Source organism: Cryptotermes secundus, unplaced genomic scaffold, assembly GCF_002891405.2.
Source record: "Cryptotermes secundus unplaced genomic scaffold, Csec_1.0 scaffold653, whole genome shotgun sequence".
NCBI lineage: Eukaryota > Metazoa > Arthropoda > Insecta > Blattodea > Kalotermitidae > Cryptotermes > Cryptotermes secundus.
This window is the reverse complement of record NW_019736406.1, coordinates 755,464-778,989: the sequence shown is the minus strand read 5'-3', so window position 1 is coordinate 778,989 and position 23,526 is coordinate 755,464. Positions and strand designations below refer to the sequence as shown.

General features: G+C 43.7%; 2 protein-coding genes across 5 annotated transcripts in view; one reads left to right on the top strand and one right to left on the bottom strand.

Annotated features, from left to right (window-relative positions):
- The window catches only part of LOC111869888 (zinc finger protein 239), a 91,948-nt gene that overhangs the window by 11,730 nt on the left and 56,692 nt on the right, over nucleotides 1–23,526 (top strand). The gene's annotated exons all lie outside the window — the stretch shown is intronic.
- The window catches only part of LOC111869890 (lysosome-associated membrane glycoprotein 5), a 36,492-nt gene continuing 20,223 nt past the window's right edge, over nucleotides 7,258–23,526 (bottom strand). The window contains exons 5-8 of the mRNA XM_023861751.2: nucleotides 21,412–21,528; nucleotides 16,861–16,948; nucleotides 10,649–10,828; nucleotides 7,258–7,460 (exon numbers count right to left, since the gene is read on the bottom strand). Coding sequence (XP_023717519.1) covers nucleotides 7,300–7,460; nucleotides 10,649–10,828; nucleotides 16,861–16,948; nucleotides 21,412–21,528 — 546 coding nt within the window. The 3' untranslated portion in view covers nucleotides 7,258–7,299. The remainder of the gene's footprint in view (nucleotides 7,461–10,648; nucleotides 10,829–16,860; nucleotides 16,949–21,411; nucleotides 21,529–23,526) is intronic.

Here is a 23,526-nt window from a genome sequence, read left to right as displayed (position 1 = left end):
GTTGCCAAGTATCGAAAACTTCTACCATTATAAAGATGAGTATGTCCAACAGCATGCGACAATCTCTGATGTTTTCTTCTCAACTTAATAGACAAGGTGTTAAGTGGGTCCCTTGTCACCACGGCATGACGCGTCCTCGGGTTGCGGATTGAAGAGATGGCCCCTAGATATGAAGGGTAACTGCGAATATAATGAATAAGCAGTCGCAGACAGCCGACAAGGAGTGATCCTCCAGCTTGGAGATTGGGCATGTGGCTAGAGAACTCACCGTTACGGAATATAGCGTAGGGACTCGGGCTTGGGCGGATTCTTTGGAGGGTATAGGATTATGGTGGGAAAGCCAGAAGGAAAGAGATCAGTAAGAAGACTAGACGTAAATGGGAGGATAATATTAAAATCGATTGTATGGGAGGATAATATTAAAATTGATTGTAGAGAAATAGTTCGGAGTGTAATGGACTGGATTATTCTGGCTCAGGATAGATGACAGTGGAGGGATCTTTTGAACACGGTATTGAACCTACGAGTTCCATAAAATGTCGGAAATTCATGAATTGATGAGCGACTGACAGTTTCTCAAGTTGGACTTAGCTCCATAGTTCTAGTAAGGTAGACGTGGAGGGAACATTTCCCTACGTTTGAAGTTCTTAGAGAGTGTTTGGAAGAAGAGCAGCTCTTAGAGCTTAAAATCGCAGCTTATCACTTCTAGGGTTAAGATTCCTTGTCTTTCGGGCAATGAAGTTTACTGCATTCCCTTATCACAAAGGGTGCTAGAGATATGTGGGAGCAACTTGGCTGAATTTGTAGGATCTGATGTTCTCACAGCGGTATTTATGAAGAGTACTGTCTTTTGGGATAACGGCGTGAAAGTTGCTGAAATCCAACCGACGTTTCGGAGGAATATATCGTCTGTATCATCAGATTCGACCCTGAAGATGGAGGCGATATGTTCCTTCGAAACGTCCGTTGACTTTCAGTGGACTACACGGCGTTATATCACAGAAGACAGCACCATAGTCTGAATTCGCAAATTTTGTTTTCATGTGTGGCCTCTGGTTTGTGTGTGCAGAGACGCGGGGCAGTGGCTGCAGCTGAATTTTGGGAGGGAGAGACTGTGACACTGTAACTAAGGCCCTACATACCCTACAGCCCTTATCTCCGTCAGTGGGCTGCGCATTCTGTTCATTACGGCGAGGTATAAAAAGGAAGCGTTAATGTTGAAGCGAGGTAAATACAGACGGAGATCGGAGCTTGCCATAGCTGTGGGTACGAGAATACAGTCTCTTGTGGTGTGCTCCCAAAAGTTTGTATCTGTCTACCAGACTACACGGTTTATCATTCCAGATGACTATCGAATTTCCATCTTCAATCCATACAAATGTCAAGTCAGGGCGCTGCAGAATTCATGGGTAGATAATATGAACATGGAGACTGTCAGCTCGGATGGTATAGCTATGGGCTTGACGGCCAGGGTTCGATTCCCGGCAGGGGCGAGAGGTCTATTTCTTCCCCACATCATCAAGACCGGCTCTGGGGACTACTCAGCCTTCTATTGAATTGGCATCGGGGGCTAAAGCGGCCTGGAACATGAAGCTGACCACTAATTTCCATATGTTGCCGAGGTGAAGAATGGTGGAACTATACCTCCATTCCCCCATGCGACTTAAAGGCGTAAAACTTAATTTAAAGACAAGTAGAACTTTACGTTTAACTCTGTAAGGAAATGAAGGTGTAGGTAAAATTTCTCTCTAAATATTTCTTGACTGTGTAGCACAATACATATGTATCAGATATTTATGTAAACGTCTTAGTTTTCGACACTTGGCATTTGTAGGGTTAATTAATTTGCACCGTCGTAAGGACCCCAACTGCCACACGTTTTTCATGTCAGTAGCCCCATGTCACAGTCTCGGGGTCTTTATTTTCACCACCCTCAAATTATGTCTTGTTTCGAAACAGTTGAAACAGTGGACAAGTTACAAAAAGATACGAACGTTGAAGAGTGCGGTTTTCTGGATAGGTCGAAGAAAGATCAGTGTTTCGAAGGACAGGGTCAAAAGTAAAACGTAACATTCCTCGCATGAGTTGCTGTGCTTACAGCCTTGCTGGTTGCTGCTACTGAATGGTTTACTATTTGACTCTGAAGTTGAAAACGTAACGCTCCTCCGAAACATCGGGATATGGCCAAACAACACGGTGTTACATCACAAAATACCGCGTTGTTCAGAGTCAGCGCTATGAGAACCTCGGTTCTCTTTCCTTCGAGGATTCTTTCAAGCGGTTGCATATCAGCGGGAGAGCTGATTTTGTGGCTTTACACTGTTTAACGAATTTGGGTAGAACTTTGCTTTCATGGTTTTCTTAAGCCCTTCCTCATAATTGTTTGGATATTATTTTAATTAGGTCACGGCCGCTTCCATCCAGATGTTTTCAAGTTCATCATTCATCAAACATCGTACCGTTCAGCGGTATAATATCCACAATGAAAGCGACATTAAATAAACCTCCAAGAAAAGCAGTTATGATGCATCTCATAGAATGTTGAAGGTTTTCAGTTTCGACAAACATTGCAGCTTCCGTCTTCATGGTTATTTTGTTAAGCTTGGAAGCCCTTGTATAGATCGTGCAGTGGATGGTGTGTCGGGGACATAGCATATTCTCGAAACCCGAAGTAATGCATTAAATTCTGTCCTGGAGAACATAAGAACCAGAATATAAAAATGTGTTTGACGTAGAACATTGAATGTTTCGGGTTAAATAACGTACAAAACGACCAGTCTTTTCCGAAATTCCTTCTGCTTGATCAGTTACAAATAATCGATACATAAAAAAAGGCAAAGCTGTCCCTGTAACAGGCCGGGGAGGCCCATAGGATTGTGAGACGTCGAGGCTCCCACATTTTCTAGACAATCGGCTCACAGATGTGGGTGAGGTTGTCAGCCTTACGCGTTGGTCGCCGGTCCACAGGAAGATCCCTGGTACTTATTTCTGTTAGAGGCTGAGTCGACCCCAGGGCCATAGTTCGGCTAGAAGGATTAGCTCAATTTAAAAATCCAACTACCGCTAAAGTAAAATGAAATTAAGACAGAAAATTTCAATAGTTATAATATAAAGTATGTTCAACATGCCAAGTCTAGACGGTACTATTTGTCTGTCTGAAATATACCGTGTTTCGCGGTATCATATCGTGAATAGGTAACCTTAGGGAAGCAAATCTCTGTCTGTTCAGCGAAATCTCCAGCGTGGTGATTTTGTTTTCCCATCGAACATTCAAAATAGATTAAGATATTGCGTATAGTATAGTAACTTTCTAAGCATGACTCAACGATCATGACGCAGCCTGCAAAAATGTAGACAGAGTTGCTTTCAATAATCTATATTTCCAATAACAAGATTGCATGTCCGCCATGGAAAATTCATAAATACAGCCCAATACCATCCTTGTGAGAGAGCAAATTAATTTCACTTTGGAAGGTCGTTCACGCATGTGCAAGCATAAATAACGTTTCTGAATTTTATTTAGAGATAAACATGTAAAAACTGGGATATTATTTTCCTATAGACACAAGGCATCAGTCAAAACGTGTTAAAGGTTATGCTTCCACTTTAATTTCGTGTCCTACCCCAATTTGTGGTACTACGCTTTCTGAGAGTTAGTTTTATCAAGTAGATTCTAAAGGGTTCTGACGATGGTGGATGACACACAGAATTACTGGGTTTTTGGACTTTTCCATTGTCCGGAATTCTAGGTAATAGAGGACATGAGGCTTCGGAAACTGGATCTGTTTCCGTCTTCAGGTGAGAAAGGAATTGGTAAAATCATTGAGATTAGCTCTTTCTAAGGGGCCCAACTGAGTATGTGTCTTCCTTTCTCATCTGAAGACAGAAACATCCAGTTTCCGAAACGCCGTGTCCTCTGTTACCTAAAATTCTGGACGATGGAGAAAAGTCCAAAAAAACCTAATAGTTAGTTTTATCAGTTGTTCATAGATGTCTCCGCAATGGAGTTCGTTTCAACAGTTCTCCATAAATGTCCCTATAGAGGAGTCTTCTTTCGAGAACTGTTAAAACTGTGGAGTAGAAGGATTTTTGAAGGGCCGTCAATACCAATATCATCTTTTTGAAACGTCTTTGAGGTTACATCAGACGTTGAGAAGGCAATCTTACGAAAAGGAATGTCACGTTCATGGAGATCTCTAGTATAGAGCAACTGATGTTGGTGATGCAACCTCAGAGAGCATATGTTTCAGACACGGAGTACCAACTGTGGAGCACATACGATACCTAATATCATAGGGAATTTAAAACATGGCAAACGAAACGGTACAGTATGTCACAAAATTGGGACGTTCACCGAATTTTGTGAAATTAGCTGGAGTTATTTAGAAAAGCATCACACCACTAATTTATATTTAGCTGAAGAATAAACAACGTTTGAAATATAAAGCTACGTAACTGCTAAAATTGCTTTGAACTTTATTTCCTTGAATATTCAAGTAATGGATTTTTAATATTTATGTATGTATGTATGTATGTATGTATGTATGTATGTATGAATGTATAAGGGGTGGGCCTTTATGGCCCCTGCACCGCGACCACAGTGCTCTATTGTGCCTAATATTTATGTAACGTGATATGATAAAGACCTGTCGAGACAGAAAGATAATCATTCTTATCATGCGTGTGTTTCTGTTGTTTCATTTCTTTCTTCAAAGTTGGTGTGCTTTGTGTACGTCTGAAAACTATATTCTCCCAGTTTTACAAGGTAAAGTGAATATTGCTTGTTTATTGGTTATTTACCAACTCTTTATCAACTACATAGGACATATACCGTCATTTTGGAAATGGATTACAGACGGCCTCACATAATATTGAATGCAGTCATTCATTGCTCATTGAATATGAATCGTAAGAACAGTTTAAATTCAGCTGCAGTTCTTATCAGAATAAAAAACCATGCACATAGTAATCTGCTCTTTGAACTGATTAATGCAGTTGTAATTGGGCTGGTGCGCATACTTGAAGTATGCCACAAAATACAGCCGTGTACCATTTAAAACGCAACCCTGACTACAACAGTGTATTCAAGCTTACGACTGACATCAGTATTGTTGTATTGGACACCTGTCTGTCAGGATACGCATGCTAAATGCTTCACGAACAGCAGCAAACGAATCAAATGCGCAGTTGTTTCCCGCGCTCGCACCAGAAGGCCTTCTGCGCAACAGGCGATAACAGCAGCATAGTAACGAGTGTCACGAGGAAAGTTGGGAGAGGCCATTCTACGGCGGGAACAACTTCTGGTCTCATTGTTATACTGTAGGACGTCATTGTTGTTTGTATTGCGTTTTAAATGGTACATAACTTATTACAAAATTTCCTATGGAAGAAAGTGTTTATCTCATTCTGTACTCTGTCCGATTATGTTTGAAAGTTAAAGTAAGAGGTGTTACAGCACACACATATGCTACTGATTTTATTACTAGTCGTGAAAACATTAGTCCCTTTGCCAAGGTAATTAAACAGTACACAACCCTAAGGGCCTCCATGGCCTGATACAGGGATATGTATCAATCTGTTTCTGATGCTCTCACTTTGGAGCATAGGGCATCCGTGAAACGCTTCGTTTCACTTCAGTTTCTTAATCTTAGACAGTCGGCAGGACTCACTTGACGAGGAATCAGCTCGTTGGTAGGCCGCTACCTAACACAAACACAATAAACGCAGACAAACGTCCATGCCTTGAGTGGGATTCGAGTCCACGATCCCAGTGTTCAAGCGGTCGAAGACATTTCATGCCTTAGACCGCGCGGCCACTGTGATCGGTTATCAGTTATCGGTTATACCAGTGGTTCTCATCCTTTATGAGGCTGCGGCCTAGTAATTTTTTTTTCTATAAGACGACCCGGTGTCGGGTCACGGCCCGGCGGTTGAGAAACACTGGCTTATACCAAAGAAGCAGAAAAAGACGGTAACTGAAGAAAGGGAATATGTCGCTATTGAGCCGGTTTAGTCGCTACTTTCCAAATATTTTACCCTAAATGTACTGTCACTTCAACTGACGGTAGCGGCGGCATTGGTCACCGAGAAACGCACAGTCAGTTCCAATAGATGTTCAGCGATTATTTTTAAATAATTGCCTTACTACTATGCGGTGTATAAAATCGTGTATTTATTCAAATATGCGAGAATTATATGGTAAGAAGAGTCCTGTCTTTTGGGAAATAACTGTCCATACCCTCTGCTGTGAGAATAACATGATTTATTATTAGACTAAAGGGTTCTGACGAGGGCGTATAACCGTCGGGATCACTGGGTTTATGGACATTGTCCATCGTCCGGGATTGTATAAGCAAAAATGCAAAGTTCGGAGACCGGATGTGTTTCCATTCTCAGGTGAGGGAAAGCGCTAGCCTCAATCACTGGACCTAATTAATATATAAAATATAAAAACCATATAACATAATAAATCATACTCAGAATTACTGGGTTTTCGGACTTCGTCCATCCGGTATTCTACAAGCCACATGCTTTCACATTCGTGGAATTAGGATAGACAGGGAGACAGTAATTTATGCTACGAACCTAGCCAACAAAATCAAGTGCACGAGCACCAATGCACAGAACAAAATTGTAATTTTGTGAGGACATGTAACCGCGAGCACCATGTGTGTATTTATTGCATAGTTTCCTGTTATCTCCCGCCGAATTAGCCTGGTCTCAGGTGATTAAATAGCTGTAGTGAATCTGACAGGGGTTGTCCAGTGATTGAGGTTAGCTCTTTGTAAGGGACCCAACTGAGTAGGTGTCTTCCCCACTCACCTGAGAACGGAAACACGTCCAGTTTCCGAAACGTTGTTTTCTGGCTTCTAGAATACTGAACAGTGAAGAAAGCCCTAAAACCCAGTAATTCTGAGTATGATTTATTATGTTATATGGTATTTATACTTTATATATTAATTAGGTCCAGTGATTGAGGTTAGATGTTTTTAACGGGCCCAGCAGAGTAGGTGTCTCCCACCCCCCTCACTTGAAGACGGAAACAGACCCAGAATACCGGACGAACCCTGTAATCCCGAGTGTTTACTATTATGATTAATATAGAGACGCTAACCTGGAGAGTATTTATGTAACGGTTATTGCAAGGGATAACTGGATTCTGCCGCTCGTCCTGGAGCTGCTTCTTTCATCCCGGAAACACTGTCGGACAGAGTACAGGAGCAGTGATAATGCATTTATAATTATCCTTCACCTTAACCAATAGAAATACTTGAAACGCTAATTCAGTTATGTGTGGAGCTACTCCATGGTATCGTACTGAACTTTCTTGATCTTCACGTAGCGATAGACGCCGTACCCGGTGACGGTAAGGAGGACTACTATGGCCAGCGTGCTGCCCACGGCGATTGGAGCGGTCTCGTCCCGGAACGCGAAGCCTCCGCCCGGGGAGCACTCGTACACTAGAACACAGGACAATTGTTTGGTTGGTTCAGTTCTGTGCTGGAAGGGGTGCTCTCTGCTTTTTCGAACAGATAGCCGTACGGAAAAGTATACAGATGGGGGAACACAACTAAATCATAATATTGTGGTATGTAGACCGCGAAACTACTAGACAACAGCCGTTACTAGGCAACGGCCCTTAAACAAGAACAGAGGAACCGTGTTTTCTATGCGGTCCGTGCCAAGATGTTATAAGCAGGGTCTGTTATTTGTAAATGCTGGCCTAACGGAGGACTTGTATGTAGTGCACAAGAAAGAATTTTCAATAACACGCTATATATGCGGTACGTACACTTGATGAAAGCCAAGAGCATTCATAAGAGACCAACCCATCTTCTCGTCAGAGAGGATGTTACATAAGGACGATGACCGCAAGGGTACAGTTGGAAAAAAAATCACTGGTCGTGGGTCTCAAGGGGCTTGACGCCTAGACGAACTGATTGGCAGTAAACCACCAGTCGTAACGCAACTGACTGTGACTGTTGCAGTTAGTTAGCGGAGACTCTGGAATTCAATCGTTGTGAGCTGTTGCTGTTAGAAGCTGGCGGCTGATGCCTGGGACAGTTCGGGAACCTAGAGAAAGGGGAATGTCCACCGTTGGAAGCCGCTACTAAGTAACGGCTAATGAAGACTGTAACAGACTCAGAAGACCTAGTGTGTCATATAGTGATTTGTGAAGTGTGTAGAACAGCGAGAGCATAGTCCTTACTTGTAGTTACAAGTTGTAAGTGTTCAGTAAATCTGATTACCAATCCAGACACCGTCTGTATTCACTAAAATCACGTGACAGTATAATTGAAATAACATTTTCAAGGAAACTAAGTAAGCTCATACGCCTTCTCATACAATAATGTAACTTGCTCTTAACTGGGTAAGGCCTGTCTAATCACGGTTTTACTTTCTAATATGGTATACCCTCTGTTTTTCTGATGGCTGCAGCATTCGTTCGGCTCATAACTTCTGCTGCCACGTGCTTTGTAAGACGAGCGGGGTTGGTTGCCGTCAAGGGGACAGGACTCCCGCAAAATTGGATTATGAACTTACTTGCAAAACCAGTTTTTGCTGATCACAAAAGACTATTGAATGTAGAAGACTGATTCTAAGAAAATACTTTTACATTTTGTATTAATACAGTATGCGCCACTACAGTACTGAAACTCGCGCGTCTCAAAAGCGCATGTGCGTTTGTCGACGGGGCATAGCTCCAGCCGCACGTGTTCCCAGTACTGAAAAGGAAGTTGTGTTGTGCAGTTGTTGGAAATTGGTCTCTCGACGGAGGAAAAACTATTCATAGTTGAGTATTATTTGCGCTCATACGGAAGTGGTCGCTAGACAACTCGCTTCCTTGGTTTTGAGCGGCCAGATGTTATCGTCCAGAAACCGCTACACAGTACACGTGTGATGATATGGTGTGCCGTCTCAGCACACGGTACATTAGGCCCCTATTTCATTGAGGATGGGGAAGGCAATGCTCTTACCGTCACGCAAGAAGGCTACAGGGACATGGTGATCGGACCATTTCTCCGGGATTTGAGAAGGTTCTGTCGTGCAAGGTGCCTTCACATGAATAGACAGTGGTATCAACAGGACGTCTTTTCATTTCGGTACTGAATGTTTTGGCGCACACTGTATTTGGCGTATGGCCTACTGTTTCCAATTTTTTGATTTCCTCCAAGAATGCGGGGAGCGGGGAAACGTCTGGCTTTACCCCCCTACCGACGCCCACGTGTCTCTCACTTTTGAATGACACCTATATCGAACTTAACATAATAAACTAACGCAGAAGATGGGTTATTACCGCGTTGAACAGCACTAATCAAAATGAAAGCAAAAATGTTTTAAAGTTAAAATTACGATTAAGATTCAAGTAGATAATTAATCCACACAGGCTTATTCTTTTGCAGGTTGAATACTGAAGTGTGTGTATGTTACGTGGAGGTTGTTTGTTGTGAGTTCGTGACGTATTTAAGGCGCATTTTGGAGATTTCTGTGCCACGTTTTCGAATCTGGGGGGGGGGCACTTTTCTTCTGTTCGTGGGTTGTGAGTGAGGTGCACATCCAATAAACAAGGGCAGCGACACACTGTTGTCAGTTTGCCACTCAGCTAGTAGCAGAGGGCGCACGACTGTTGGTCCTGTTACACTAGCATCACATCATGAAGCTGAATTGGCAATGTACAAACCATCCGAGAGAGAGAGAGAGACTGAGCCTGAGACTGTATCTGTGTCGAAGAAGAAGCACATTGATTTCTGTGCCGTGGAAAAAAGAACCCCACGGAAATGTGTCTCTTAAGCGCGTCTTCATGTCGCTTAAAAAATAAGTAAAGGTATCGCTGTAACAGGCCGTGAAGGCCCATAAGGTTTTGAGACGTCGAGTCTCCCACATTTTCTAGACAATCTGCTCACAGATGGAGGTGAGGTCAGTCCTACGCGCCTGCCGACCTTTACCCGCAGGAAGATTCCTGGTGCTCATTTTTGTCAGAGGCTGATACCTCAGCGAATCAGTGTGAACCTTACTTGTGCACTAGGCTACAGGTGGACAAGCCAGCCAGAGAATATTTAACTGGAAATACTTAAGTAAATTATAAATAATAAACAAGTAAATGAATAATGAAACCGATAAAGTACACTTGCTAACAGGAGAAATAGGTTAGTAATGTCCTACAACGAAGAGAAGGCAAAGAAATAGTCAAGACCAACTCTCATGTACTGTGCAGGGTGAAAACATGTTTATGATTTTCGGATGGCTCGTATCCGTTGCCCTTCGTTAAAGCTCACTGTCTTCCTAAATGAACAGTACAATAGTGTAGGTCGACCAGTTCTACCCACTACATTCCTCGACTGCTCTTCCTTGAAGGATAGAAGTCATTTGACAGACGTTACGAGTTCTAATGTTGGTCTCAACTGTGAATGTAGGAAGTGGAGTTGGGATTATTGACTTCTGTCGTCTAATATTCGGAAGAGTACAGCGTTTCGGAAACTGGATCTGTTTCCATCCTCAGGTAACAAGGTGGTGCAGTAACTAACGGCCCAGTCGAGTAGTTGACTCCCCCTCTCTCTTTTCGCTTGAGGTTAGAAACAGATGAAGTTTCCAGAATGACAGCCGATGGACGTAGTTCTGAGTGCAGTACTCCTTCGTATGCACTTACCGGGACCGAAATCCTTCTTGCTGATAAAGGGCTGGAGTTTGAACCCTCGGAGGAACACCGTGGCACTCACATCTCCATCCTGGAGCTCCACCGAGGTTTCTGACTGGCACGAGTAAGACTTCCCTACCGGCGTCGGGAAAAGCATTGTGGGGCTCTTGTGCGTCTTCAGCAACCGAGGACCTGCAGCACAGAACGAAAAGTGACTGACTGTATGGAGCCCACCAGTCGAGGACTGAACCCGAAGGGACATTACCGTGCCACTGGTCTCTGTTCTCAGCCAGAGAATTCCAATCCCTACCTCCCTGTATTATATTAGCCTAGTTTCCTTATTTAAAATAAATAAAAGGGGGCTTACGAGATCATATTTCTCTCTGTGCGTCTTTAACGTTGCTAGGCAACGGCTCGGTAAAAAAGTTCCCGCGACTTTTCTATGCGGTCCGTGTCGTATAAAATATTCAATATATAATGAAATGAAAGACCAGCAGTTTTTCCCAGAGCTTCATGTTCTAATATCTCTTTTAATATTATCATCCCACCTATGGAGGTACGCGGTGGCGTATTTGGTTGAGGCACTATGCTACGAGCCGGAAACTCCCTGCTTCAATTTCCGATGAGGTCATTTTTTTTAATTGACCTAATCCTTCCAGCCGCACTATGGCCCTGGGGTCAACTCAGCCTCTAACAGAAATGAGTACCAGGAATCATCCTGCAGGGTAAAGGGCGGCCGGCGCATAAGGCTGACAACCTCACTGCCATCTGTGAGCCAGTTGCCTAAAAAATGTTGGATCCTCGACGTCTCACAACGCTATGGGCCCTCATGGCGTTTTACAGGGATAACTTTATCTTTTTACCTCCAATCTATGTCCAGGTCTTCCTACTGGTCTCTTTGCTTCTAGCTCTCTCACTTAAACGCCTGTATGCATTCCTCTTCTCTCCCAGGCGTGCTACATGTCCCGCCTGTCTAGTTCTGTTTTACTTGAACATTCTAATTGTGTCTGGCGAAGGGTACAGTTTGAGCCTCCGAATGTTTAATCTCTCATGGGTCTAAATATTTCTTCCTCGGCAGTATATTCTCAAACACCCTTCCCTTAATGCGCATCCATACAAAACTATAATCAAGATAATGGCTTTAATTTGTACGTGTTTAGACTGTAGACAATTGGAATGTGAGCGGAATCTTGGCAAGCCGACCTGCCGCGCACACAATGCAACCATCGGGAGAGCGACACAGCGACTGCACCACAACACATCATTACCGTGTCTGTGTGCAAGTGCTCACTCGGGTTGAAAGGTCGGGCGTTCCCTCCATACATATTTATTTTCCTTCTTCTCTTTTGCGACTAACAAATAACTTTACGCCGTATCGAATATAGCGAATTTATTCCCCATTCGCTCGTACACGTATACAGTTCACAATTACACAATTACTGCCATCGGCAATATCACAGTTACTTCCTCCGGCGAATGCTAGACTGCAATTGACTGGTTACTCACTCTCTTAGTAACTCACTCGATCCCCACTCACTAATCGCTCACTACTACTGAATAGTGTTCGCTGCTCTTTATTTAGCCTTGGCAGGGACAACACAGAAAACAGTTACGTGATAGGTACCGCTGTTGCCTGACGCCGTGTTTACAGGTGTTGCCTAGCAACACTGTCGAGAGTTGTTTACTGCTGTGTAACAACTGCGGTATCCTTGATAACAACACAGCCGCTCCTCTGCCACGTCACCGCGGGGGAGGTGGGCGCCCACCGAGCGTTGCGTACTGGTGGAAGGAGTGGAGGTATGTGACGTCAGTCGCGAAACCACAGAGAGTTCACGTGACCCCTACTTCCCGTTACACCATCCACTTCACAATATATATATATATATATACACACAATATAAACAATATACAATTGGCTGTAAAATCTAAAGTCTTTACAACTACAGCGGCTGTTCCAATACATTAAAATATTTATAGTTAGTTTGATAAGATTCTACTGGAATTCGTAAACCAAGTGGGTTCGTGTCATTCCTCTTATTATTTCTTTTGACGGGGGTCGAATATGTGCCTCCTTGTCGTTCTCGAGAAGAGGGTTCTGCAAATATTTCTTATCCAAAACTGGCGGCAAGTGTCGTAGCATGAGCAGCATGAGCTGATGCGTTGTTGTGAAGAAGTCGCACACCTTTTCCCAGCATTCCGTGTCACTTTTTCTTGATTTCCTTCGTAATTTTCTCAGAATGTTCCGGTAGTACTCACGCCCTTTTGCACATAGTCGGTCATGATGAAACTGCCAATCCCAGAACACGCTCAACATCACCTTTCCTGACAACAGCTGGGATTTGGCCTTCTTTGGTGGAGGAGAGTCTGCATGCTTCCACTGCTTGCTCATTTCCTTTGTTTCAGGGTCATAATGATACACCCAACATTCATTCATCGTGATCGTGCGGTCAAAAAATTCCATCTTTTCGTCTTGGCACGACTGCAAATGTTTCTTTTCGATATCCATCCATTGATGTTTTTGAACTGGTGTCGACAGTCGTGGCACCGAACGCGCAGCGACCTTCTTCATGTGTAACTCTTCATGGATGATGCGGACCTCATGAACAATAGCTTCAATAGTTATGCGCCTGTCGGATAGTATCAAAGCTTCCACCTGTGCCACGATTCCCGGTTCCTCAGCGAGAGATTGTCTTCCACTTCGGGGTTCATCTTCGAGGGTTGACTGTTCACAATATAAGCGCCTCTTCCACCTGACCACTGTGTCATATGAATGTACACCTTCCTGATATACAGCGGTCAACTGATCGTGGATCTCCTTGGCAGACTTCCCTTGCAAATGCAGGAACTGTATCACAGCACGAGCCTCCACTTTCTCAACCGACGTCGCCATTTTGCTTTTGCCCCTTCTAGTGGCACCCTCTATCCACTCGGCGCGGAAAAATTTGACTGTTCGGCAAGCTCAAGAAATGGGCTATCTCCTATATAGAACGATATTTTGGTATTGTGATTTTCTCATGGTGATAATTAAAACATTATGACTTCCCCATGTATAGTGACTAGGCTGGCGAACTGGAGAATTTGCATTCGATTTCCCGCAAGGATGCAAAGTTTCTGTTCTCCACAGCGTCGAGACCTGGTCTAGGGGCCCATCCGCCCTCCTGTGCAATGGCTGATATTTGGTTTATGTTTTATTTTAGGGCGCGGTTAGCATTGTAACGTGGAAGGGTAGCAAGATTGCTGCTTAACGAATTGGAAAGGATTCGGAAGGAAGTGGTCGCGATCTAATTTAAGGTACTCTCCCGTAAAAATCCTGGAGTGACTGAGGAAATACGCGTACAACCTGAGATAAAATAACTGCGATCCCGGATGAGATACGAAACGAGGATATCTCGAGTACGAGACCAGCGTTCAATCCTCTTTGTCAAGTCGGGACAACAGACAACGCATAAGGTGGCTTCAGGCTGGCTGCAGTGTATGAAATATCACTGTACAATGGCTACTATATTGTCCAGAAGTTTATTTTTAAGGTTCACAACCATTTTCTCAAACACCATTCCACTTTCCAAGTAAATAAAGGGCCTAAGGCAACAAGAAGTTCTGGGAAGAATTAATCGCTTCCGGTCAAGTCTAGCCCAGTAAATTACTGCTGGGGCTCGCCAGCACAGTCTTTCTTGGTTTCGGACTCCGACGGGACCCATGACCTAATTTACGTTCGTTCCAAGACTGTTCAAGTGTTTGGAAATTGGGGCTTCGACGGGAGGAGAGGTTTGTTCAGGCAGCGTCCAGGTAACGGCATTTTTACTTTATGGACACCATACACGCTTTGTCACTTTATTACAATGAATAATATTGTGGCATAGTTGCTCAGAGCAGGAGCTATGGAGCCAGAAAAACAGCCGCTGCTAAAGAACGGCTCTGAAACAACATTCGTTTATGGGCAACGGCCGCTAAACAACGGAACAATGCTCGTTGATCGGCAACAGATTCTTAATAAATAAGAATAGACGGCCGATTGTTATGGAACGGCTTCGTAAATACGTTCTCGCGGCAGTGAATACGTATGCAACAGGAACGGTATATTTTATATGGTCTGTGTCGAGATGTTATAAGCAACGGACAAGGTTAGAGTAGCTACTTGATAGGCGGAGAAGAGAAGACTAGAAGGTTGGAGTGAAATGGCCGCGAATCAACTGTAAGGAAGGCAGGCAGCTGGACGGGAGCCGCCATTCAGAGAGGACTTGATACCCGGAGGCAGAGGAATAGCCATTGTTAGAAGCCGTTACCAAAAAAGTCTAGTAACAGACTGAGGACACTGAGAACTGAATCCATGAATGTCCAGTCCATTGCGTAGTCCTATATGGATTCAGCTATCCCATTTCTAAAATGTATATGGCTCGTTGGTTGTTATCAGCGACATAGTTTATTGAATATCAAACAGGATAATATAACGCAGAGAATTACGGGGTTTTTGGACTTTTTCCATCGTCCGGTATTCTAGAAAATAGAAAACACGACGTTTCGGAAATTGGACGTTTCCGTCCTCAGGTGAGGGGGAAGACACCTACTCAGTTGGACCCCTTTTTTATTGCTAGTGGGGTGGGACTAAGTTCCTTGTACTGCGGCCACTTCTGGCCTATTGTACCAGCCCCAGATGATAGGTGAGGGTGATTGTGGAGCAATTGATGGAATGAAGATTGGCAGATGAAACCGAAGTACTCGGAGAAAACCTACCCCAGCGCCACTTTGTCCACCACAAATCCCACTTGACCAGACCCGGGATCGAACCAGGGGCGCCGCGGTGGGAAGCCAGCGACTAACCGCTTGAGCTATGGCGCGGCAAGTGTTGGACCCCTTAGAAAGATGTAATCTCAGTCACGGGTCCAGTTTCCGAAACGTCGTGTTTTCTGTCTGTGTGTTATACACCGTCAGAACCCTTTAGAATCTAGAATAATATAATGGTTTGCAAAATGGATTCAAATTGAACTGTAAGGAAGTGATAGAGCTCTCTTCCTGGATAAGCTTGAGGCATTCGCGAGGTAGGCATTCTGAGTTGTGCCCGAGCGCAGCGGATGCTTGCCGAATGTCAGTCTCGTTACTTCATGAGGTTTTCTGTTAGGTGGAGCCATTTACAAAATATAAAGTACCATGGAATGCCACAAGTAGAGGAATTTAAAATTTATTGTAAAATCACTAGTGTAAACCCGTTGATAATTCAACGGGTAGTTCCATCATTTGTTGTATAAGCGCTCGTATTATTAATTTCCCCTGCTTTCTCGCGATTAACGCCTTCCCCCACGAGTAACACTCACAAATATTCGTTCCTAAACTGCCTCCTTTTATGGTATACTACACGTCATATTTTCACATGAAGATATTATTAATACTCTCATAATAGACACGATACACTGAAAGAAAGGACTGCTGTCTCGCTGCTACATAACTTACGTTCATGCAGCGTGCAAATACGCGTACTCGATTGTTCGTTTCTGTGGTGACGTAAACTTGCTTAATGAGAATAATAGATCTCACGCACATAACATTTATATGTATGTCACCATGACAACTCCGTCCAGTGTAGACTGTTCTTTTTTTTTTTTTGGTACCATACGGAGTGTTTCATGTCTGCAGTGATGATTTATATCTTCATAGTTCTCTGGTGCAAGGCTTCATACATGTGAAGTTTTTAATATTGTCACGTGTTGTGTATGTCACGCGACAAATAACTTCACGTGGGTCTGGGATATAGCGAATCTTTATTGGACACTCAATCTTACACACCTTAAAACTGTTATCACTTCAACAGTATTCCAACTGTATCGTGTGGCGACTAGGTTCCGACCGTGTCGTTGCTGTCCCAAGTCCAAGTCACATTGCGACTGACGGTCAGTCAGTCAGTCAGTCAGTCAGTAAGTCTTGGTGTCTCATGACCAGATATTTATTACTGTTGAACGTTACGGTTTTGCTTTTTTGTGGGGCGTCCTCTCTGACGAGAGGACGGATCTGTCTTTTTTACGTGCTACTGGCTCTTTCCAGCGCACTCTTTCTCGGGTCCGAGTCCCTTGGAACTCGCGACCGTATTTTACTGTCTCACATTTGAGGCTTGCCTTTTCGTCGCCTCCTACGACTCGCAGGGTCACGATGGAGGTATTCGACCCCGCCTCCACACGGGTGGTGACAGTATCTGATGACGATACAAACCGAAAGTTATGTTAGACGCACATTACCTTGTCTGTTGACGTTCTGGAAAAGCTTGTCGGTAATACTGATGCTGAGTTTCACGTCATTCACATACCATCGCTCACGACCTGGAGTCTGTAAAGAAAACATCCAAGTTTAGAGGTATATTTTATTTCAAAGGTTATGTTGGCAGCACCGAAGTATATGACGGATAGAGGACATAAAAGTTCCCTCATTTAAATATACAATATACTTCCGATTATCCATGCCAGCGAAGGAAGATAAAAAAGCATGAATAATCGTAAAACAGGCTTATCCTGCATATTGTCACGTGTATGGGTGACTCTGGACGGGGTTTGGGGTTGGATATTGGATCTATTGAAAACGTTAACCCACAACTCGGACCTGCAAGTAATTACAGCACCATCGCTATCTCAACTCTTTACAAATCACCAGAGCACACGCTAAGACTTTCCCAGTCTGCCGTGTCTTCACCAGCGGTTCCCTGGTAACGGCTTTAACAGTGGAAATTCTTCAGCTTACGCGCTAAGAATGGCGGCTCCCTTCCAACTGACTCTTCTTAACAGAACGTGTGCAGTGTCCATTGTGTTTAGTTATCTCGAAAACTGTAAGGCTTACGGGGAAATGTATCGAACATAATTTGTTTCATTTTTCCTGCAGCGTACATTCTGAACGTTTTTCGCTCCAATAAATACTTGGCTAGTTATACTCGAGATATGCACAGAAACGCAACTGTTTCTTTATTTAAATGATTGTTGCAGTCGTTCGATGTAAGTGACAATTGAAATGCCTGGATATGTTTTCGTAAACACCCCCGATATAAAACTGTGTTACAGTTAGCCCAGTGGTTTTAGAGTTGTTTCATGTGTGCATGGAGACAGACGGACGGGCGATCTGCGTTGCTGTGAACACAGTTGAACTGCCAGCAGGATACGCAGCGCACGGATAAAAAAAGAGTACACTATGTTTCGTTTTCAGGGCAGTGCTGTGATATGTGGGAAGCATGAACACTGTGAACAGTTTGAATCTCAGATTTTGGGCTCATCGGAAGTGAATTAACGGTTCAGTATGGTGGTAAGTGTATGCGCCAGAGGAAAGAGTACAAATTGTTTGTGAGATTCAAAATGAGTTCCGACTGGCGCTGAAGACGAGGCATTGCCCTGCGGCGCGTTGATGTAAATGGAGCTGTTTCCATACAGCCACACAAATGATCAGTGCTTTTCCATGAGCGCAAGTATGGTTTACAAAACCAGTATTTTTGTAAAAGTTTTGTTGTGGCGCTTCTTAGCGAATCATGGATCAGTCGTGTGGCTGTGTGATTAGCCAAGAAGACGAACGGAAACTGGCGCGCCACAGACTCTGAGGAAAGCCTTCTATATTAAGGTTAAGGTGTAGATCCATCGTCATATCAGGGAAAGCAGAAGAAACATCACAAATGGATCTGCTTCAGAAATGAATATCAGTGGTTGCAAGACGCAGTAAGTGAATGGCTTAAGAAGAAAATGTTTTATATTGATGGCATCAATAATTAGCTGGGCTAATTGCATTGAAAAGGCGGTTGCTTACAAAGATAAATACTATGACATGTCAACACATTGCCAGGCAACGGCCCGATAAACACCTCGCGATACGCGCACGCAACAGTAGGACGAATGTTTGTAGCTCGTTGCTAGGCAACAGGCAGCGCACCAATGGACTGTCGAGATAGCTATTACGGGACTTGAGTTTTCTGTGTGGTCTGCAGTAGAACTGTGTTTTCTGCATTGTTCGTGTCGCGGCTATATAACGCGAGCCCGCTTAGTTGAGTTGCAAGGTTCCAGTGTGATTGGACAAGAAATGGCAAGAAGACTAGATAGTGATTTGAAGTGCTAGTTTCTGTGTTGAGATCCGTTTCCTGGCAATGGATTTATAACACAGGAACTATAAAAGTCTCATAAATTACACACTCCCAACTCAGTATACTACAGAGTATGTGACGTCACACACTAAGCCTTCTAATTCTTCTTCTGGCCACACTGCTTTTCCCTTGGAAAGTCACAACTCAAGTCCATCTACATTCACTCCTCCACCTTAGGCTGCCTGCAGAACAGAGCCAACTACACAGAGACACCACGGGTGACAGCGCTGGCTGGTTGCCAGTAGAAAGCTGCAGAAACACTCAGAAACACCGCGCAACGTAAAAAGATAAACTAACATATCAACAAAAACGTAAGTAACATAAACATATAAAGGCAGAACACACATAAACATGTATCGCACAAATACGCCTAAAGGCTCCCACACACAGACGCGATACGATTCGGGACGATATAGCACTCGGGACGAGAGCGGCTGTTTACCGAGTGGACCGCGCACACAGCCGCGACACTCGGGAACTCGGGAATCTTTGACACCCGATAACCAGCTGGCCATGACTCACACTCAATCAGTATCTATACGTACGTGAAACGACATGGGTAACCAAATGGAACAAATAGTAGAGTTCGTCAAAGAAAATGCTTTATTGTACGATACTCATCGTCCGATGTACAGGGATTCACGTGCTAAGGATAGAAAGTGGAAGGAATTGGCAATGAACAGAGACAGCAAGTAGAAAAATCTGTATGTATTTATATAGGGTTAAGTATACAGTAACTGTGGGCATTCTTAGCGTAGGCTATGCACAAGTTCCGTTCACTAACATCAATTCCAGGGGCAGTCATCTAGTTGAAGTACGCAACAACCCGCTCTCTAATGGCGTAGCTAATGTTTGCCGCCCTTGGGAGACGTAAAGGCTGGATAGGGAACATTTCTCCTTCCAGTGGCTCCACTCGTAGCAGTTCTTCCCTGTACTTTTCATCACGGGTTTTGAGACGTAGAAAATTATGAAGCAAACACGCTGCTGATACAGTGTGTTTTATATTTCCTCCTTTCAGTTCTATAGGTCTAAAAAAAAAAATCCTCCACTTAATGGCAAGAATAGGCCTCCGGCAATTGGTGTATTGTTTAGTGATACCTTCTTGCCCGATGGCTCTCAGGATTTCATCAAACCTGTCAATTTTCATCCTGAAATATATGTAGAACCGTTTTTCGTCCTTCAGGAGTTGAGGTATCAATGTATAAAACTCCCTTAGTTCCTCTCTTGACAAGTTTATATCACGAACCCAAGTGATTCGTCTCTTTCGCCTAAATACGAACACACGTAGCAACCACTTATACATACTTAATTAGAGACTCGTTATGGAATTGTAAATATTTGTACATATATATGGCATACTGAATATGTGGAGGAAAAGAACTACGCAGATTTAGTGTTCAGTAGAATACTTGCCGGGATTCACCTTCGTCTTCATCAAGAGCGACAGCTAAAAGCAAAACTTCTTCCTCCAAAGACGGATCCATGACTATTTAACGCTGCGATACCGAGCGGTCTACCGAGTGCGCTCGGTAGACCGAAATACCGAGGCGATATACCGACTGCGATAATATCGCGTTCCTCGGAGTACCGCGCCAGTGTGCGGACCTCCATTTACCGCAATGTAATTAGATATCGTCCCGTACCGCACCGAGCTGAGTATCGCGTCTGTGTGTGGGAGCCTTAAGTCACAAACATAAGCCATTGCACGTTACAGACACACCAGACACGTGCGTAACAACGGCATTGTAATCTAATATAACCTAAAATATTTTAGAAGCAGTTTACATCGAAATGGAAGGCAGACACAACACATTATACACCTGATGACGGCCAGTTAGGCCGAAACGCGTACTGTTATGAAATAAAGAGGCGAAGCCGTGTGAACGTTAATATACCAACGCGGTTGCACAAAGATTGCAAGGAGTGGGAACACAAAGTGTTTATATTTCACTTACCATAGACTCTTATGCGGATCACAGTGACCGCTCGGTCTAAGACATGAACTGTCTTCGGTCGCTCGAACACTGGAATTGTGGGTTCGAATCCCACTCAAGGCATGGATGTTTTTGTGCGTTTATTCTGTGTTTGTGTTGTTCTGTGTGTATGTATCTGCATTGTATTGTATTGTATTGTATTTGGAGAGGGTGGGTTTCCCCATGCACTTAGACCAACTGTTGGTCCATTGTGCGTCCCCCTATGATATTCTACCAGTCTCTATTCCCTACCGGTACTGGTGCGTGCCATCAGTCCCGACTTAGCCAGCGAGTACGGCCTCTACTGGCTCAGCGGTATCTCGATGCTTCCCCCATCTACCAGAGGCGTTAGAGACTACTGTTGGGCGGGAAATGTCCTGAATTTGGCTCAGTGGTCCCTTTGGGACATGAGGTTCTTTTACGTGCCGTAAAGCTACGACACGGGACCCACGGCTTAAAGTCCCTCCCGGAGGACTTGTTCCCTGAATTTTTCCGCCCTTAAAAATTCCACGACCTCCGCCGGGTTTGAACCCGCGTGCCTTGAGTCACGAGGTGGGAACGTTACCCCTAGACTACGGAGGCCGCTTAGGTATTGCATTACTACGGGCTGATCACCCGCCTGTGTATAAGATTAAGAAACTGAAAAAAAGCGGTCCAAGGAGTCCCATCGACTGTAGAGATGGCATTAAGGAAAGTGATGATTTTACCTTGGCAAAACTCCATCTCAGGACGTAAGATTCCCACTTCAGGTTAAAAGTTGCGGCATCTTCCTCTTTGCAGTCGCCGCTGGTTTCCACTTGCGCGGGTAAGTATTCAGATTTTTCCTGTGCAGTTGAAGATACACGGCATAATCACACATTGTTTTTGATTTAGAGGTTATTTGGCAACACTGTCGGTATGCATAACACACTGATTGAACTACTAAAAATTTTCACATTGAATTACTCAATCATTCATCGCCATTGTGAAATGCTTCAGACAAAATTTATGCGATTTGAAGGAGGGGGCACACTCATTCACTCACTCACTCACTCACTCACTCACTCACGGAGCTGAACTCTTCTTGAGAAGTTGCCAATTGTTCAGCCACTCAAGAACTTACCAGCATTTTATGGAACCCTAAGGTTCATTACAGTGTTCACAAGAGCCCTCCACCGGTCCCTATCCTGAGCCACGTCAATCCAATCCAAACCATCCCATCCTCTCTCTCTAAGGTCCATTTTAATATTGTCCACCCACCTCCGTCTACTTCTTCACAGTGATCTCCTTTCCCACCAATATCCTATATCCATTTCTGTTTACTCCATTCATGCTACACTCCCTGTCCATCTCATCCATTTTGACTTGATCATTCTAATTATACTTGGAGAAGAGTACAAGTTATGGAGCTCCTCATTATGCAGTTTTCTCCAACCTCCTGTCACTTCATCTCTCTTCTGTCCAAATATTCTCCTCAACACCCTGTTCTCAAACACACATTCTGTCTGTGTTCCTCCCTTAATGTCAGAGACCAAGTTTCACACCCATACAGAATCACGGGCAAAATTATAGTTTTGTATATTCTAATTTTTATTCTTCAGATATTGGAGAAAATTGGGAGTACGATGAAACAGTACATCAGGTACTCATAAACTTCAAGAAAGCCTATGATTCAGTTAGGAGGGAAATATTGTACAATATTCTGATAGAGTTTGGGATACCCATGAAACTAGTTAGGTTTATTAAAATGTGTTTAAACGAAACGTATAGTAAAGTCCATATAGGTAAACATTTGTCTCATAAATTTCCTATCCAGAATGGTCTAAAACAAGGAGATGCTTTATCGCCACTCCTTTTCAACTTTGCTTTAGAATATACCATTAGGAAGGTCCAGGGAAACCAGGTGGGACTGAAACTAAACGGGACACATCAACTGTTGGTCTGTGCCGATGATGTGAATCTACTGGGTGATAATGTAGATACCATAAAGAATAACACACAAACTTTAATTGACACAAGTAAGGAGGCTGGTCTAGAAGTAAACACTGAGAAAACTAAGTATATGTTGCTATCTCATCACCAGACTGCAAGGCAAAATCACGACATAAAGACAGGAAACAGATGTTTAGAAAATGTGGCACAGTTCAGATATTTGGGAACAACGATAACAGATTGAAACCTGATTCAGGTGGAAATTAAGAGGCGATTGCTTGCTACCATTCAGTCCAGAACCTTTTGTCTTCTTGTCTGCTGTTGTCTGCTGTCCAAAAACACAAGAATTAGAATATACAAAATTATAATTTTGCCTGTGGTTCTGTATGGGTGTGAAACTTGGTCTCTGACATTAAGGGAGAAACATAGACTGAGGGTGTTTGAGAACAGGGTGTTCAGGAGAATATTTGGACTGAAGAGAGATGAAGTGACAGGAGATTGGAGAAAACTGCACAATGACGAGCTTCATAACTTGTACTCTTCTCCAAGTATAATTAGAATGATAAAGTCAGGGAGTATGAGATGGGCAGGGCATATAGCACGAACGGGGGCGAAGAGGAATTCATGTAGGATATTGGTGGGTAAGCAAAAAGGAAGGAGACCACTGTGAAAACCAAGACAGTGTTAAAATTGATCTTAAAGAGCTGTGATTGTATGGATTGGATTGATCTGGCTCAGGATATGGACCAGCGGAGGACTCTTGTGAACACGGTAATGAACCTTCTGGTTCCGTAAAATGCTGTGAATTTCTTGAGTTGTTGCACAATGGGCGGCCTCTCAAGCAGGGCCCAGCTCCATGAGAATGAGTTTTATCATGGCTGTGAATTTTATTCATACGATGTTCCCGGGTG